An 18,604-nucleotide genomic window follows, 5' to 3' on the forward strand; every position below is an offset into this window, starting at 1 on the left:
TACTGGAAATGCAAACAGTGTTCTGTTTCCTGCAGGATGTGTCTGCAAGTGGCTTTGTTACTCTGAGTTACCAATGTGTGTCACAGTAGCAGTCAGTGTGCTCTGTCCTGTAAAACAATGTACTGATGGAATAGTTACAGAGAAATGTAAAGCATTCCTTTCAGGGTACTAAATGATCTAAGCAAATAAAGTAATTGCTCAGGTTCATACAAGAACACTGTTGCTGTACTGAAAAAATAATTTCAAACTCCCCTAACTATTTTCTTTCTTTTTGTCATGACCATTCCCAAAAAAATCTGTTTGGCATCCTGGAATAAGATGGTGAAGGGACATTGGTCTGAAAGACATTGTATGTGCTGAAAAACATCCTTTACTTCTGACAGACAATTTGGGATGATCTTCACTGGACATTGCTGATATTGCATATAATAAACTCTGCTTAAGCCATGGCTGCATTTGTTTCCTATCTAGAAACAGAAAGTGTTGTATTACCATGTTGTGTAGTCTTTTAAATGATCCATAAGCCAAGTTTTAAGTTAAAGTGCTATAGGCTAAATTTTCACTTCATTGTATGAATATAGCTGTATCTCAGATGCAGGGCAGAGTATGATGGGTATCTTCAATTGTTTTTTTCCTTTTGTATTACTGTCTTATGCTTGTCTTTAGTACCTGCTTAATTCCCTAATGACAAAAAATAGTAAACACTTGAAATAAAAAAACAACATATAAAATAAATAAAAATTATCAAGAGGTACATGCATTTTGTTGAAAGTAATTTTCAGGTACAGATGAGTTTGATTCTTAAGCTGCTAGAATTCTAGTTGCTATGATGCCAGCTAGCTCCCTAGCTTCATGTGGAAAACATGATCATAAGCAGGGAAAACCCAGACTGAAAAATACTGATGTAATTCCACTTATTCTGATATGTAAACTGTGTGACAATAATCCTTGTACAAATGGCTTTTGTTGTTAAGAATTCAAGAAAGAAGAAATGCTATTTAAGCTCTTAACAGTGTTCTGTGGTCTGCAGACTGAGACATCTATTTTTCTATTTATCCAGTACTCCATCTAGGAGAGTCTGTGCAAAAGCAGAAATTATTTAAAACAATGTTATATAATTTGACATGGTCAGTAAATATGCCTTTAATCTAAACTGAGTCTAATGCCCAATACTCTTGTCTTTCTTGGGGGTAAAGCCTGAATGGAAAAATAAAGTCCTTCAAATGCACTAGCATTAACTGGGTTGGATACTGATGAACTAACATGGAAAAAAGTCTCCAGAGGAAAGTGACCTCCATGGACACCCCTTGGAGGGCTTCCCTTCAGCACTGAGATGTCTTTCTGTGAGCAAAAGTACCATGGCTGATCTCAGCTGCTTTGACAGTTGAACAGTAAGGGATGTCTGTCTGTCAGTCATGCAGGATCCAGAGCTGAAGGAAGGAAGTTTCAGTTGAGCTTCTGGAAGGGGGTTATGAAATATTTTGTTGCTGAATTGACTAAACAGATTGTGAGATTTGTTGTAGAAGAATCATAGTAGCGAGGGAGGGAGAAGGTGATACCATCAGAGCACAGTTGTTAGGGTGTAGAGGTGAGCACAGCTCAGGTTTAAATTGCAGATGGCTGCAGTCATCCAGCCTAAAGCAGTCAGAAGAGGCAGCTTCTGACAACCCGCCCTGTCTGGCAAACTGGGAGTAGCCAGAAGTACAAATATACTCTAATATGAAAACAATGACTAACACAGTGACCCAAGAAAATGTTGGGTTGTTTGGGGTTTTTTTCCATGTACTAGACCAATGTTCCATCTGGTTAAACTATTCTGACCTTAATTACTGTCCTCCTTTGCTACAAGACTGGGACTATCCTTAATAATGCTTTAGAAAAAACCCTTATAGATGTTGTAGGAAATGGACATTTCAAATCATGGTTATGCAATCAAATACGTGAGGAGAAGGATCATCTATCTGTGACACTTTAAATTTCAGAATTCTGACTCAAAGGGTTAGATTCTTGTGATCACTAGCTGGTACTCGGGCCTTCTCAGCTTTTTGAAGGACTGAACTCATAAATAGACAAATTTTTAACAACAGCCAGTAGAGGCAGCTGCTTTGTGCTGGTAGTAACTGAAGTATACCATTAGCTACAAAGTGCTGTTTTATGAGAAGATGGATAATTGGTTAGGACTCCTCTAGACCCACAACCAGGATCTTGATTTGGCTTCTACTTCTTTTTATCTCTTGCAAAAATACTTTCTGTAGCATTGGTTAGTCTTTGACACTGCTCAGATACACAACTCACTCTTGGAATTGGGAACACATGCTATGCATGCTGAAGACAGGCTGAATGGTGACTCAAAAGCTTTGTTGGCTTTATAAATACATTTTAAATGCTTGCATGGTATTAAGCAAATTAAACTATTTTTTTCTCTCCATGTACCTCATCTCCTTTGTTCAGCTTGTGTAATGTAACAAAAAGGAATTTATATTACTTTGAATAAACAGCAAGCAGAATTGTTTTCAGCTAAAAAGATTAATGGAACTGAAATTACAAGCTTTTTAAGTTGCTATTAAAAAAAACAATAGACCATAGCTTGACTCCTTAACTCAACTTGATCTGCTGTTGCTGGATAATGCAAACAAAAATGTTGAATTTCTAAACAGTACACTTAGTACTGAGAATTGCAGAAATTAGTAATGCTGCATTTATCATTGCTTTCTGTCCCATAGACACAGTTTGATATTTTTCTACCAAGGAAACTTGAGGTAAAAAATTCAAAATACAAACTGCAATTCAGAAAGACACCAGAATTAATGTCAATGCTTTCAATTCAAAGCTGAAAAATTCAGTACATGTCCAGATTTTAAAATCCCCAGAAGTTTCAGTGTCAGAGAAGCACAGGGTTTGTAAAAGGATGAAACTTGAATATTGCAACATGGATATTTGTAATAGAGAAGGAGAAAACTGCAGAACACTGTTCTTATTGTTTGCTAATACTATTAATACATTTTTACCATTATTTCTTATTTATTTTTTCTTGATTAATAATGCAAAGGGCTTCTCAAGAATAAAAGTGTTGTATTTAAATTACAGTAGAGCATTTGGTTGTCTAAAGATAGTCTATTTATCCTCTCACCTTTCTGTAGAGAAAACCCATTATTTTATCTTTTGTACAGGTTGGGAGTGATTCCTTTGGCAATGATTATGTTGCTAATTTGAAGAAGAATGGTATTTCTACAGGTAAAATTTTACTTTATTTTGTATTATTTTTGAATGTCAAAAACTGGTGGTGAAGGATTTATTATTGTTTTACCTTATTAGATATGTTTTACCATTCAGAACTATGAATAACTGTTTTGATGCAGCTGGCAAGAATGAATGAATATGAGAGAGAATATGGGGACTCCTGAAATCAGCTGTACCACTAAAAATAAAATGTAGTGTTATTGCTAAATCTCAGATGATTGCATCATTGCAAGTCACCTGAAGATAGCTTGCTGTTATGCAATTGTTTAGTCTGGCATTAATTATAATAATGCCTAGTGAGAAATTTAAAAATTCATTCTGATTACTCATTCTCAACTTCACATTGTCAGAGGAGGGATGGAGTGGAAATTCAATGGTAAATGCAGTACATTTCACCTTTGCTTTGTGAACCGACCCATGCAGCTGATGTTAGCACACATACACACAAAAATCAATGTTAAAAGGTTTTCAGAAAAATGGAAAATGAGGCATCCACAATATTCTATTATCTTTTACCTTTGTAAAACCAATTCCCTCTCTACTGTGCTCTGCTTAACTATATGATCACTTTTTTGTCTACACCACCCTTGTCTCCTTTGGGGTGGACAAGGATAGACAGATGTAATCACTAAGTGGCAATTCAATATTCTGTTTATCTCTTCTGTTTAATGTGCAGCCACAAGCTTAATCTATTGCATTATTCAAGTCCTGCCTTAAAGACAAAACTATCAGTATTTTGTGGGCTTTTTTAATATGCTTATCAGTGTAGCATCTAAATATTTCACAAATGTATATATAGGTTTATTCATTATGTGTCTTTCAAATTAGGCAAGAAACCAAGCAAGGATGCCATGAAATCAGTGTCTGTTAGTGTACAGTTCTGAATATCCCCAAAGCATGCCTACCTTGTGTCTTTGATGGTGTAAATGAAGCAATTATAATGCATAGCACTAAATGAAAATGCATATGCCACAAAGAACCTTAATGTTTTCTGATTTAAATTATTGATCTTGCAATCTTAACATAAATTTTTAAATAGTCTTTATTGCAACAAATGAAAAGTGTAGGGAAAGTATTCAGAAATTCCATCATATTGCAGTTCATTGATACCTAAGTAGATCAGTTGAAGGGCTGGAATGTTTAGGTCCAAGGTCCCAATTTCTGCTGATTGAGTTGAAAATATCTCAGAATTGTGTTTGATTGTCACCTCCTCCATTGATCAGCCCTGGAGAAAAATAAGATATACTGCTGGCGAGGTTGATCCAGGATCCTAGCTTGTATTCCAAGACCTGGAGGCAAGGGTGATTCAGTGTACTCAGAGGTTTTTTCTCAAGATGGTATTATTTCAGTCATGGGCTTTTTGTCCTGGTTTAATAATTTTCTAGCATATCCCTGTTGTTGTACATAAGGATGCTGGGTACTGGATAAAAATCCTTGGGGTAATGCCAGTTCTGCCAGCTCTCATAACTTGGGTCCTTGTTGTATGTCTTCATGTTGCTCTTCTGTTTCCTAGCATATCAGCACACCCCTTTTCTTTCCAATTCCAATCTGTTTTGTAATTTTCCTCTTTCCCTGTGTTCTTGTCTTCGACAACAAACCAGCTGCCAGTGCTGCTCAGACCATTTAGATCTTTATTGATCTGTTGTTCCTTTTCCTACATTTGAACTGGGCAAATTGCTGCTCATGCTGCAAGAGCATTGAGAGCACAGAAGACACACATTCTCTGCTTTCAGCTCCAGTGTGCAGAGACAGAATTCATGGTGAAAAGAAGCTGTAATTGCAAGGGAAGTCCTGCTCTGACCCTGGTAACTGTGCTAGACAAGGGTACCTCCAGGGCAAGTACCCGCAAGACTTCCACAAAACCAGATGAGCATGATGTAAGGTGTTTTTTCTGCCTTCTTCAAATTGCAGCAGATTGTTAAACTGGCCACAAAGGCACATCTTGAGAAAGAAGCCCACTTTAGCCCAGCATTAAATCCATATTCTACAATGTTAGAACACCAAAGCTCCTTAAACAAAAGGTCCCCAGAATTTGTCTCAAATGGAATAGTAGATTTTTCTCAAATACAGTTTTTGGAGAAGAAAAAAGAAACCCTCAACTTTTTGTCAGTTTTCTGCTACAGTGCTACTGGTTTCTACTACCAATTTCCTATCATTGGTTGGTATTTGACAAATTTGCTGTCAGCTGAAAACAGGTTCTTATAGTAGGAAACATGGAACAATCTTTCTAACAGACAGTGCTGCCAGCATGGTATTAATTTTTCTGAATAATAATCCAAAGAGGATACAATGTAACCCCACCACTGCCTTTATAGCATTAGTTAATATTGCTACTGAAATGCAAATCTACACAAAATGAGATGCTGGGTTGTTTTAGTATTTTTGTTTTCTTTAGCCTTGACTCTATTGTTTCATTGGATAAAAGAAATATTTCCAAGTAGGAGTAGAGTGCTTGAGAAGGCTGTATAAATAACATGCTTTCTCTAATGCAGAGATGTAGCCAAATTAAAGAATGTTGGACTCATATTTCGTTTTGTGGGTGTAAATTAACACTTTTTGTTGTTGTTAGCTTCTCTGGCATTGTTGCACATGAAAGAGTAATTAGCATTTTTAAATTGCTGGAGGTTATGGGTTCATTTTAGATTTAATTCAATTAAACTGCGTCACATGCTATTGGTTGAAAGTAATGTATTGAACTAGTGCATGCTCTAACTTTTCCCTTTCTTAGCATTTGTAGGTCAAACTACAGATGCTGCTACTGGAACTGCTTCAATAATTGTCAACAGTGAAGGTACATATTTCTGCTCTGAATTGTCCTCTTTGTTCTGCCTTTTCAGCCATAAAAGAAACCTTTGACTTGTCACTGTTAATTGTGGATTTTTTTTCCTACATTTTTCTTTTTTTTCCAAGATTTTATTCACACTTTATTGCACTTCTGTTTATTGCAGGCAGAGTAGAATTTAGTGCCTAAAAGCAGCAGAATCAGATGCTTAAATTAGCAGTGTGATAGCCATATTTCCATCAGCCAGCTGAGCTATCTAGTTTTACTTTCCTGAGCATGCAGTGTATTAGAAGGTTAAAGGTCTCCTTTTCCACTACAAATTACCCAGTACTTTTACTGTAAAATTATTAAGGTTGCAAAAGACCTTTAAGATTATGGAGTCCAACCATTAACCCAGCAGTGCCAAGTCTACCACTAAACCTAAAAGTGCCACATCTACATGTCTTTTCACCACCTCTAGGGTTGGTAGCTCAGCTGCTTCCCTGTGCATCCTATTCCAGTGCTTGACAACCCTTTTAGTGAAGAAATTTTTTCTAATATTCAATCTAAGTCTCCCCGGTACAACTTGAGGCCATTTCCTCTGGTCCTATGAGGGAAAGGTTTGCCTCCTCAGGACACCAAGTGAGTCATTATGCTCTCAATCAGGAAAAGGACTTGTCTTCAGTATAAGCAGAAATATTTCTGTTAATCTTGTAATTTTACCACAAATCTTGATTCCAAGTTGCATCTGCAGTGATGAGTACACAGTGAAATGGCATTTTTTTCCATGCTAGTTTTCCTTAGCCTATGCCTTTGCTCTTATATTGCAGAGGAAGAAATAAAGATTTGGCTTGTTTTCATATTTTTTGTTAAGACTGCTAAACTATCCTCAGAAAACTTTATATCTTTTCCTCAAGCATAATTTAATCAGCCAGCTGATCAACCTAGTTTTATATTGTCCTGAACACACAGTATATTAGAAGGTTAAAGTTCTCCTTTCATACTATGACTTACCCATCACTTTTACTATAAAATCATAGGTTGGAAAAGACCTTTGAGATCACTGTGTCCAACCATTAACCCAGCAGTGCCAAATCCCCCCATAAACCACCTACCTAACTGCCACATCTACATGTCTTTTCAAGCTATTTCCTCAAGCAATTGACACCTTAAAAAAAGTGTGTCTGGATCAAAATGTGGAGCTCAAGACTGATAATGTTTATGCAAACATAACAAATTAAGTGTGATTGGATTAGTTCACTTCTGGAGTTGCTAAGAGGCTTCATTTGAACAGTTACCACAGCTTAGCTGACACATCAACTTACCAAGCTTCTATGTAATCTGATGGTTGTACATTGGGCTACAGCTCAAAATGGGAAAGGAAACATAACTATTTACTCACGCAGCAAAACCGGGAAGGAACTGTGACTAAAGGCAAGCCTACACAGGAATATTCAGGAAAATTAGGCAAATTAGTTGGAGATGTGAGTTTAATTTTCCCTAAGTAAGATTAATCCAAGCTTTGCATGACAGCTCTAAGTCAGAAATAAGGTAAATAACACTAATACATTGGATAACCTGGATACTGCCTGTTAACTTCCACCTCCTTTTCTGGGTTTGGATCAGCAGGTAGATTACACAGCAACTCTTGACACTTCTTAGGCTGCCTACAGTCACTATGGCCATTGTAAACAGGAGGGACAGTGGGAATCCAGTAGTGTTCCTCGGCATCACTGTTTTGTACATGTCTTGCACTAGGCTTGCTGTCCAGACTAGTAGAATAAGAACCAGTCTTATAATTTCCCAATTCATATGCATGGCCAGCTGAGATAAAAACAGTCTAAACTTGAATGAACAGAGGATGACCTGTTAAAATTTTACCACCAATAATTTTTCCAAAGGATAAGGAACAAAACAATCTAGTGGATGTAAAACCTTTATTAGCACCAGGAAAGGGACGTGGATGTTTGGGGCCATGAGGTTCACAGTGGGCTATCTTACATGTTAGTGTCAGTGTGAAGGGTATATGACAGTCTTGTGATTCACATAGTGACATGAATAATGCATAAAGTCATGTAGTTTGTGCCTCTGAGTAACTGAAAAATCATATGCTAAGTTAGCACTGGCCTCAAATTTAATTTAAAATCTAGTAGAAGAGCAAACCTGGTCAGAACTATGCTCTAAAGCAAACAGATGCACAGAATTGGTAATGGTTCTCGTTGTTACTTCTCTCAAAAACCATCTGGCGCCTGAATTGAGTAAATTGCAGTAAAATAGCAGTACTTATGTGCTTTGCTGTTGCAAGAGACATTTTCTTTTTTTTTTCTGTAGAAACCTAGGTGATTTGACCTAAGCAGGCTTTACAGCAGTTTTCAAAGGGCTTGTCTACACATGCATGTTTTACTGCAGTGGCTGTGCTGGCATAGCTGAAACACCACAGCACTCAATGGACTGATGTAAAGTAGTTTCTACTCGTTCAAATTGTACCTGAAAGGGAAGCATTTGAACTTGGTGTTGGTGATGCTGTTTTGTGTTAAGATGAGGGACAAATAAAAACCATAGCTATCATCTCTTTAAATTGACAAGTTTTCACTGCTGTATTGTTACACACCTAACCTTCCCTTCTTACCAATTCTTTACATGTACTGATACTTGGGAAAAATACCAACCCAAACCAGCTGAGAAAAATCACAAGGAGAAATAGGACATATAAAGGTAGAGGGTATATGATGCTCTGATGTATGAGAGAAGGCAGAGCAAAGAAAAGCTGTAGAGATCAGAGTCAGATGAGGCTCTGAAGGAAATCTTCCCTGATGTTACCTCTGTCTGTCTAACTGGCACTGCAGAATTTCTTGGAAGTTTTTGGCTGGTTACAGAATTGCACAGGTATAACTCACCCACTATTGTAATTGGCAAAGTGCAAAAAATGGGAAAATATTAGGCACATTTGATAATCTCAAAGTTGATTATATTCTGGGACAATACAGTATAGTTTCAATAAAGATAGAGAGGTTCAATCTCTGTTTTAATGCAGAATGGTAGAGAGGTGTTTAACGAGTTTATAGAGCTGCACTGAAAAATGTGCAGCCCACAGATGCTGCAAAGACCTCTGGGCTGGTCTCAGAAAGCTGTGCAGAAATATTTCTGGGATCTTGTGTTCCTTTCAGTTGTTCTCTTTTATGCTGCTGCCTTTTCAGAAAATTTTGATTTGACTAAACACAAGTATACCAGGATCTTGTATATCCAAATCTGTACTTTCTCTCTTAAGGATAAAAGCTGATACATCCAGCTGCTTTTCTTAACATTTTCTTTGAGGTACATCACAGACCCAAGGTTTTGTTTCCCCTTTCAGTCTGCCCTCTTGCCACTAGCTCTGTCACTTAGCACACCTTCTGCTAGCAATGTGATATTGGATGGTAAGAGCTCCATAAAGTGATGATGTACTTTTACACAAACATGTAGTGAGGGAAAAACCCTCTTTGTGGATAATTTTTTACATGATTAACTCTGAAGGTTATTGCAGCTTTGTCCATATCTGGTACTGACTGCTGATGGAACCATTATGTTGGCCTAACTGGAGTAGAGGTTTGAACAAGTCTAACAACATTCATATTCATATTCCTAGCAAAAATTCAGTGGAGGCACAACAGAGTTTGGCAAGTCATGATTAAAATTCTCTTGATTATTGCAAGTTAGGACTTGGAGCTCACCTACACAGAACACTGCATGATGACCCTCACTTGAGACAGGCATTGTGCTGACTTTATCATAAAGTTATTAATCATTCATGAACAGTGAATAGACATTATTTTGTAAGTTGAGTGTACCTTTGGTACCAAAGCACTACTAGTAAAAAAAACATTCAAAATATATATTTAGGTATGGCTAAGTAAATAAGGCAAACTTAGAGTACATATGCCAACTTGTTTTTATTATGATTTCCACAGAGGAAAATCTTTGGTGTGAACCTTCAGGTTTATGAAGAAATTTCACCTGAATTTTAAAGACTTTCTACATATTGACTTTCTTTATTAACTTGAATATTTTATGTGCGAGACTCTTCAATATTTCTTTTAAGTCATTGCCTAGAAATTAGGATACCATAACACACCCCAAACCCACCCTCATATTCATGAACTATGTGATTTGGCAGCACATGTTTTTCTTGTAACATTCTTTTCTGATCACAAATATAATTTTCTTCTGTGTGAATTATTAAGCACAAGCTTTGCAACCATTGTTACAATCACACTGTTTGATCTGTTTGATATTTTGATTCATTCTAAGCACTACTGATGGTTTTTAGGCTTGTGATCCAGTTTTAAAGATATTTATTGCACTGTGGTGTTTACTGATTTGACCTTTGATTTTTCCACTGGCACTTCTCATCTGATGTCATCTATAAGATGACCCATGTAAAAAAAAGTCTGGCTTGAGTTATCCATCTTTCTGAGAACTGGCAGTAGCACTTTTGGAAGCCCAACTTAGAACAGTTTTTATGTATGTGGCATTTATCCTGACTGGACCCAGTCCCCATCTGGTGTAAGCCTGTGCAAGCTTATCGGTTTCATTTAGCTGTTACAGCTTATAGCAAGTGTGAAAGTGGCCCTTAATATTCTAGCTGATGTCTGCAAAACTCAAAGTTATATAGATGTTCCAATCAAAACTGATATTTTTAGTCTAAGAAAAGAGATTTTAGAATTAACAGTAATGCAGTAAATACATTATTCTCATTCTTGGTGTGGGTAATGTTTTACCTCACTGGAGTAGTTTTAGAAGTTAGGTCTACTGTTTAAGGCTTCACCCAGGGTTAATAGAGATACACAGACTTTTCTGGACAATAGTTTATCTCATCCTCAAACAGACATATAAGATATATAAGACTAAAAAAACCTCTGAAAATATTTGTCTCTTCTCCTTGTTGAAGGAACATAGAAAAACAATTTTTCAAAATTAATTTTCTTAGAGGTTTCTAGTGTGTAGGATTTTTTTTTAACTTAAAAATTATTTTATGTTGGACAAGATGAATCTCACCCCTCTTTGCCATCTGTCTTTAACTCTGTTGTCCCTGATGCTGAGTTCCCATCTGATTTCCCTGGCAAGAAATAATTTCTTTCAACAAAATGGTTGCTGTTAATGCAAAATTTTGTATTAATTGTGAGTGCATGGGTCCAGATTCTGCCTTCATGCACCCCAGTGCAAGTTTGTGGTGATTGCTATCATTCAGTAAGTCTGGTATACATAGCTAAGAACAGAATGGGGTGAGGGGGGTTTTCCTCCAGCTTGGGTTTAGTCTGTCTGGACTGTTGCACCGCAGTAGGTACTGCATCTCCCTGGCAGGTTTGAAAGCAGTCTCTAAGTCTCTGACCTTTTGTAGTTAGGAAGAAAACCTTCAGACTATGATCCAGTGTAGCACAGTCTACCTTGAATTTGTACATATGGGTTTGAGCAAACAGCCCTCCTTACTGCCTTGGGCCATTAGCTCCAAAGTCTGATAATAGTATACATGTCAGTACAGCTAAACAGTTCAGCAGGATAATGCAGCAAGACATGTGAATAGAGTCTGAGACTCTAGGAAGCACAGAGGCCAGGCAGAAATGAAAGAGATTCTTGTTCCACTGATTCTGTCTTTTACTGCTTGCACTGCTGCACCCTAAAGCTATCAAAATATACGCTCCGCAAAATAGGCACAATTTGCCTTAGAATATTTCCCCAACAGGATTCAGATATCTTTGGTAACATTTACGTGTTGCAGAAGGTTTTTTGTGTTGTTTGCTTTTGTTTTTTATCCAAGATGCCCATCATTGTCTGTTGAAAAGCAGGGCGTTGGCTTGTAAGTGCTGAGGTTTTGCTTTTCATATGCAGCTGTTCTGTACCAAACCATTGACAGCAGAATTGCTTTGGAAAGCTTGGGTCCCTCCCTCTGAGATCACTATATTATTCTTTCCATTGTCCTGCTTTCTTTTTGGAATGTATTTAGGGAGAGAAGCTTTGCATGTTCTTAGTCAAAGGACTTTGAAGTCACATTCAACAAAAATAATGTATTAAAAGCATAAATATTTATTTGCAGAGTAATTCCGTTCATTACAGAATTGGTAGCCTTTAATGATTGACAGTCCTTAAAGGAATCTTCAGCGGGGGCGGGCTGAGCCTGTAAATCAAGGAACAACTGACTTATTGAAGTTAATACCTGAGTGATTAATAATAAATTTTAATTGGAAGGCACCCATGCCTGAAGGTCTCTAAGTGTTGTAATAGAGATTAAAAAAAAAAAGAAATTGCAATAAAAGAAGGTGATTTGTGTGTCTAAAGAAAAACAAAAGAATATTTGGAACCTACGTAAATGAACCTCACCTAACTGTAAAACAAACTACAAGAATAAAAAGGATCTTAGATGTGCTTTGAGACATTGCCATGCTTGCACACGCACAGCTTTGTTTAGATTATTCTTCTGGCCACCTGTAAGAGCAGAAGAAGCTGTTGCCCACCTTTTTTACTCACTTCTCATAAAACTTTCCTAAGACACAGGCATCACCTTTCTGGGCTTTGGTGACATGCTGGTTCTGGTTTTCATGATGATGAGGAGCACTAACTTGAAATATTTCAGGTAAATGGTGTAAGCCTGCTTCTCTGAAATCTAAAGAACATGCATAATTTTCTTAGCTGTGTGAAATACTTTTTGTTCCCAGCTGATGGGAAAATTAAAATTTTTATGCCATTTTTGGCATATGAATTCAGTAATCACATTGATGCTTTTCTCTTCCAAATGCTACTGGAATATTTTAGGAAGATGCAAATATCACCCTCAGCGTGTATCCACCATCTCTACTGTGACTAGTGCAGTGCTTCTTTAGAGTTCACAGAAGACACCAAAATAAGACTGTGGAATGCCCAAATATGATCTTTCCCAAAGGAATTTATATTGTGTTTATTGTGCAGTATTAGTTCATTAGTACCTCAGTCTTTTTTATTATCCTCTGAAATATTTGTATATTTGAAAATGTCAGCAATGCATACAATTTTAATGGGTTTTTTTGGGAAGTAAATTGAAATACTCCTCTGAAATGTATTGTAAAAAGTGAAAGGAATTGTTTTACGTACTTTATTGTCAAAGTTAAAGTTAAAAAACACAATATCTTCTCTTTAGGACAGAATGTTATTGTCATAGTCCCAGGAGCCAACCTGCTTTTAAATTTTGAAGACCTGAAGAGGGCTTCTGATGTCATCTGTAAGGCCAAAGTGGTTGTTTGCCAGCTAGAAATAACCCCTGCTGTTTCTCTTGAAGCTCTGAAAATGGCACGTGCCAGTGGAGGTAATTTAACATAAGCCATTCTTTCTCTTTCATTTGTGCTACATGAAAAATACTCTTTATCATGCTTTCTAAATAAAGATCCTGTAGTCTGTTCTGGTTTCTGTCATATTAGTTTTATTTAGAATTGAAACAATAGCCAACAAATTCATGCTATGCTAACGAGAACTGAATTCACTTTAAAAATTTTGCAGTGTTAACCTTGGATAGCAAATCAACTCCTACCCTTATAATCTCCCTGTATATGTCTGGTGCTGCCTTTCCTCCTGTTTTCATGCTGTGACTAAATACAGTATAATGTTGGTAGGTCAGGCACTATGGGCCTGACTCTGCTATGATTCCAGAGCAGAACAGGAATAATGAATGCAAGTCAGTAAAGTTCCCCACACAGGAAAGTGAATAAAATTACTTCAAAACCAGACTTATGCCCTTGTTCTGCCAGCATAGAGTAGGTATGGCTGTGGTTTTTTGTATAGTAGTTGACATCCTTAAAATTAAAAAATAAAAAGCTTTTGTTTCCTAACCAAAACTCTTGTGTGACTGGGCATGATGCCATGGCATAGACACAGTCATGGTCTGTGAAATTATTAGAAAATTGTTACTGTACTGTACTTTTAAATGTAGGGCATTGTTCCTGCAGTGTAGCATATACGTAGATGAAAGCTGATATTTTGCTTGAACAGGATGGGGTTTCATTACCAACATAATGTTTTTGTTGTTTAAGTGCCTGTAATGCTTTCAGTTACTCAAGCACAATTACCACAGTATTTGAACACTAAGTAAATAATTATGCAAGAGAGGCATCTATATGAGATTTAAAAAATGTTTTCCCCTTCTATCCAGAAGATCGGGCTGGGAGAAGACAGCTCATAGCATAGTCAGTCATGCAGCAGATCAGGGATGCAACTGGGATCAGACTGCAACTGGGATTACTATTTTCTTGAAGCTGAGCCCGGGATAGCTCCAGTAGATCATGGCATACTGGAACTGTAGGCTCTTCAGTTCACCTTCTGCACCATGACCTGTTGTGCACCTGTTGTACTATATTTCTGTCATTACCTTTTATGAAAATGGCTAACAACATTTTAATCCAATGGTTAATGGACTCTCGTTGAATAATTAATCAATATTCATGACTTATCTTGTCCATTTCTAACTCTATGAACAGTTTTGGCAAGATGCTCCACACTTTTGTCACCCTCCTATGGCAAGATGCCAGCCCGTGACAGAAGAAAAGATAAGATTTTTAAAAGCAATTGAGAAAAATTCAAACCTGATACACAGAACAGACATGCAATCACTTAGCAACTGTAGACAGCACAATATATCAAGAAAAGATAGTAGTTAACTGTGGGCCAGCTGTAGTTCTGTGCTGTCAGTGTGTTATCATTGTGCAGCTCTTCTGTCAGGGAAGTTTGGTTGCTTCTGCTTTAAAACAATAGGCTACACATGTTCAAATGTCATGTGCCATCAAATCTAAGTAAACAGCTGAGTTTGTAGCGCTGTAAAAACCTATCTGTAGCCAACAGTAAATTGTTAATTTCTCTTCTTTTAGCTTGTAATACCCTCATGTATTATGTAGCACTTCATGTTAGAATGTTCACTTGACTATTTTTGTGTAAAACAGATGCATACCCAGATGCCTCAAACCTCTGTTTCGATGAGGGTTTTTTGCTTGTTTTTCTTCATTCTTACTGAAAGAAATAAACAAAAGAGAGAAAGAATATGGAGACACAAGCAAGAACTCTTTGCTTCTCTTCAGTGAATGTCATCTGGATCTGTAAGCTGGAGAGGGGCATCTCATCATATTATGTACATGTCATGACATCTTCTCATTGTGGCACTGATGGATGGAAGGAAGTGGCGGAAGGAAGTGGCGGAAGGAAGGAAGTGGCGGAAGGAAGTGGCGGAAGGAAGTGGCGGAAGGAAGTGGCGGAAGTGGCGGAAGTGGCGGAAGTGGCGGAAGGAAGGAAGGAAGGAAGGAAGGAAGGAAGGAAGGAAGGAAGGAAGGAAGGAAGGAAGGAAGGAAGTGGCGGAAGGAAGGAAGTGGCGGAAGTGGCGGAAGGAAGTGGCGGAAGGAAGGAAGTGGCGGAAGGAAGGAAGTGGCGGAAGGAAGGAAGTGGCGGAAGGAAGGAAGTGGCGGAAGGAAGGAAGTGGCGGAAGGAAGGAAGTGGCGGAAGGAAGTGGCGGAAGGAAGTGGCGGAAGGAAGTGGCGGAAGGAAGTGGCGGAAGGAAGTGGCGGAAGGAAGGAAGGAAGTGGCGGAAGGAAGGAAGGAAGTGGCGGAAGGAAGGAAGGAAGGAAGTGGCGGAAGGAAGGAAGGAAGGAAGGAAGGAAGGAAGGAAGGAAGGAAGGAAGGAAGGAAGGAAGGAAGGAAGGAAGGAAGGAAGGAAGGAAGGAAGGAAGGAAGGAAGGAAGGAAGTGGCGGAAGGAAGTGGCGGAAGAAAGTGGCGGAAGTGGCGGAAGTGGCGGAAGTGGCGGAAGTGGCGGAAGGAAGGAAGGAAGGAAGGAAGGAAGGAAGGAAGGAAGGAAGGAAGGAAGGAAGGAAGGAAGGGTTGTGAATAACTATATGAAGTGGGTATAAATTGTAGTGGAAATGTGACTAGACAAATAAAGTTTTGTAGTGGTCAATGGTGAGAAGCTGCTGCTGCCTCCCAAAGTCTGGTTTTGGACTTCTCTAATGATAGACTCCATAAAAGATGGCTGATAATGCCCAGCATATTAATACTGTAGTGAAAAATGATCTGGAAGTCCCTCAGTTAAAGGTTCCATGTCACTTGCAAGAAAGAGATCTATTTTTCAGATGCTTCAAGCTTTTAATCTTGGGCTACAAGTTTTCATAACAGCTGTTTGTCTGTGGTTAAACTCTTCGCGATTTCTGCCAAAGCACTGTGGTTGCAGAAACCAGGCAATGGAAAATGCCTCCCACCCTACCCTAGCTTTTGAATTATGAATACCAGCTACCCTAAAATTTACTTTAGACTTGATAGCAAGGCAGCTTTCTTTTAAAGATAAGCCTCCACAATGGTATGGAAACCTGCCTGATTTTAACTGTATTTTCAACTTTTGGAAAATACGTACCTTTCACACAGACATCAGAAAATTGTTAAGAGCTTCACAGCTACCTTCCCCTGAGCATCAGTCCATACAGGTACTTGTCCTTTTGGGCAGCATGAGTTCCAGTGTAATTCCTGAATCTGGTTTTAGGCAACTTCTTTTATACTGTTAAGGATCTTTTGTATGCCCAGGAAGCACAGAGCAGCAGCTTCCTCAATTTCAATGCAGAAGACAAAAAGCTAGATGGAAATGCTGGTGATGGAGAGTTGATTTCAGGCAAAGGAAATATAGGAGAGATTTACTTGATTTTTGGGCGTGGCAGAGGAAGAAAGAAAGGAGAAGGTGAAAGAGGAACAAAATTGGAAGAGAGATTAGGATTTGTTGAATAGATATTGGAAAATGGAGGTAGAGTCAGGGAGGAGGCTGTGGGCACTGGAAGTGGGAACAGGAATTGTGGGCCATAAAGAGAGCAGATGTGGTGAAAGTTGAGTGAAAGAGGTTATAATTGCATAGTTCCTATGCAAGGAGGCATAAAGAATAAAAACCCATTGAGGAGAATGGATCTTGGCAAAGGGAGAGAAGTGACAAGCTCGAGGAGTAGTCCTATAGGAATCTCATAAACACAAAGCCAAGTACAAGTTGCTGCACCTGGATGGAGCAGCCCTGGTATCAACACAGGCTGGGGGATGATCAAGAGCAGCCCTGGGGACAAGAACTTGGGGGTGCTGCTGGGTGAGAGGCTGGACATGAGCTGGAAATGTGCCCTCACTGCCCAGAAAGCCAAACCTGTCCTGGGCTGCAGCCAAAGCAGCGTGGGCAGCAGGGCCAGGGAGGGGATTCTGCACCTCTGCTCTGCTGACACCCACCTGGAACCCTGCATCCAGCTCAGGAGAGACATGGACCTGCTGGAGAGAGCCCAAAGGAGGCCACCAAGATGCTTAGAAGGATGGAACACCTCTCCTGTGAGGAAAGGCAGTTTGTTCAGCCTTGAAAAGTCTTAGTGGTGACCTAGTTGCAGCTTTCCAGTAGCTGAAGGGAGCCTACAAGAAAGATGAAGGTAAACTTTTTACAAAGCATGCATGAACAGGACAAGTGGCAATGGTCATCCAACCCAGGCCATTCTATGATTCTGTGATTCTGTGAAAGAATTTCAGCAGAAAATAAGTTCCTCAGGATGACCAAACAGATTATCCTGTTCAAAAGCCATGCTCTTCTTCACAACCTGAAAGGGGATCTTAGGGTTCCACTATCTACCCCATGCTCAGCAGATAGTAAATATGGGAGAAAACTAATAGTAGTATATTACGTTGTGCTCATGATCAGTCTGTATTACCTAAAACCCAAGTTGGAACACTTCCAGTGCTGCTCCTGACCCATGAACATGTCAGTATGATACCACATGACAGTTTGTTTTCCAGTATGTGCTGGTTTTTGTTTTACCTAGGGAAGTATACCTTAAAGTTTTATGTTTAAGATGACTTCATTAGTGTTGCAGTTAAGAAAATAGGAAATGCAAGAGTTAAGGTTGCCTGTGAAACCTTAATTTGTCTCCTTTCTGCATATGTATTATGTTGCAGTGTTTAATTATGTGATCACATGCTGTTTTTCAGTGGTATGTGATCATATAATTAAAGAGTTTATTATAATACATACTGTATTGTAATAATTTAGGGGAGCCACATTAAGATTTCAGTGGAATTCCTAATCCTGGCATTTTCTGACTTCTGAGTAAAAGTCTTTGTCACTTTAATACTGTTTTTAAAGAGGCAGGTAGAGAGGCATGATACAGTTATGCAGTCAAAGGCTAAAACTTTCTAAGTGTCAATCACTAAACTTCTTGGTACTCAGATTTCAGAAGACTCTGTGCATCTTTGTGTGTTGGGGCATTAACTGGGATTCAGAGATGTTCAGGGTGTCTGACTAGTACATGCTATAGCTTACAGTCTAAATATGTGTTAGGACTGAACATTTAGGCGTCCAGATTGGAAGATTTGATCACTGACTATAAGGAATATTTCTGAACTAAGAGTGTGCTTTATTTAAAAATTATGGCCTTGTGGTTAAGACTCAAGTATTAATCATGGAATTGGCAAAGTGAAAAACCAAGGCTGAAGACTTGCTATGTTAATAGTGAGTAAGTCACTTACACTGTCCTCATGACAAACCTTTGCTTCTGCTACTTGGGGCCTTAGGCTACTACAGTTTAAAGTTAGGGTAACTAACATATTCTACCACATGT

General features: G+C 38.5%; 1 protein-coding gene across 2 annotated transcripts in view; it reads left to right on the top strand.

The window, feature by feature from the left end:
- The window catches only part of RBKS (ribokinase), a 73,549-nt gene that overhangs the window by 22,645 nt on the left and 32,300 nt on the right, over nucleotides 1–18,604 (top strand). For both annotated transcript variants that reach the window (XM_058800995.1, XM_058800996.1), the window contains exons 3-5: nucleotides 3,171–3,234; nucleotides 5,969–6,031; nucleotides 13,149–13,313. In XM_058800995.1, the coding sequence (XP_058656978.1) occupies nucleotides 3,171–3,234; nucleotides 5,969–6,031; nucleotides 13,149–13,313 (292 nt within the window). The remainder of the gene's footprint in view (nucleotides 1–3,170; nucleotides 3,235–5,968; nucleotides 6,032–13,148; nucleotides 13,314–18,604) is intronic.

The sequence above is a fragment of the Ammospiza caudacuta genome, chromosome 3, assembly GCF_027887145.1.
Source record: "Ammospiza caudacuta isolate bAmmCau1 chromosome 3, bAmmCau1.pri, whole genome shotgun sequence".
In the NCBI taxonomy this organism is placed as follows: Eukaryota; Metazoa; Chordata; class Aves; order Passeriformes; family Passerellidae; genus Ammospiza; species Ammospiza caudacuta.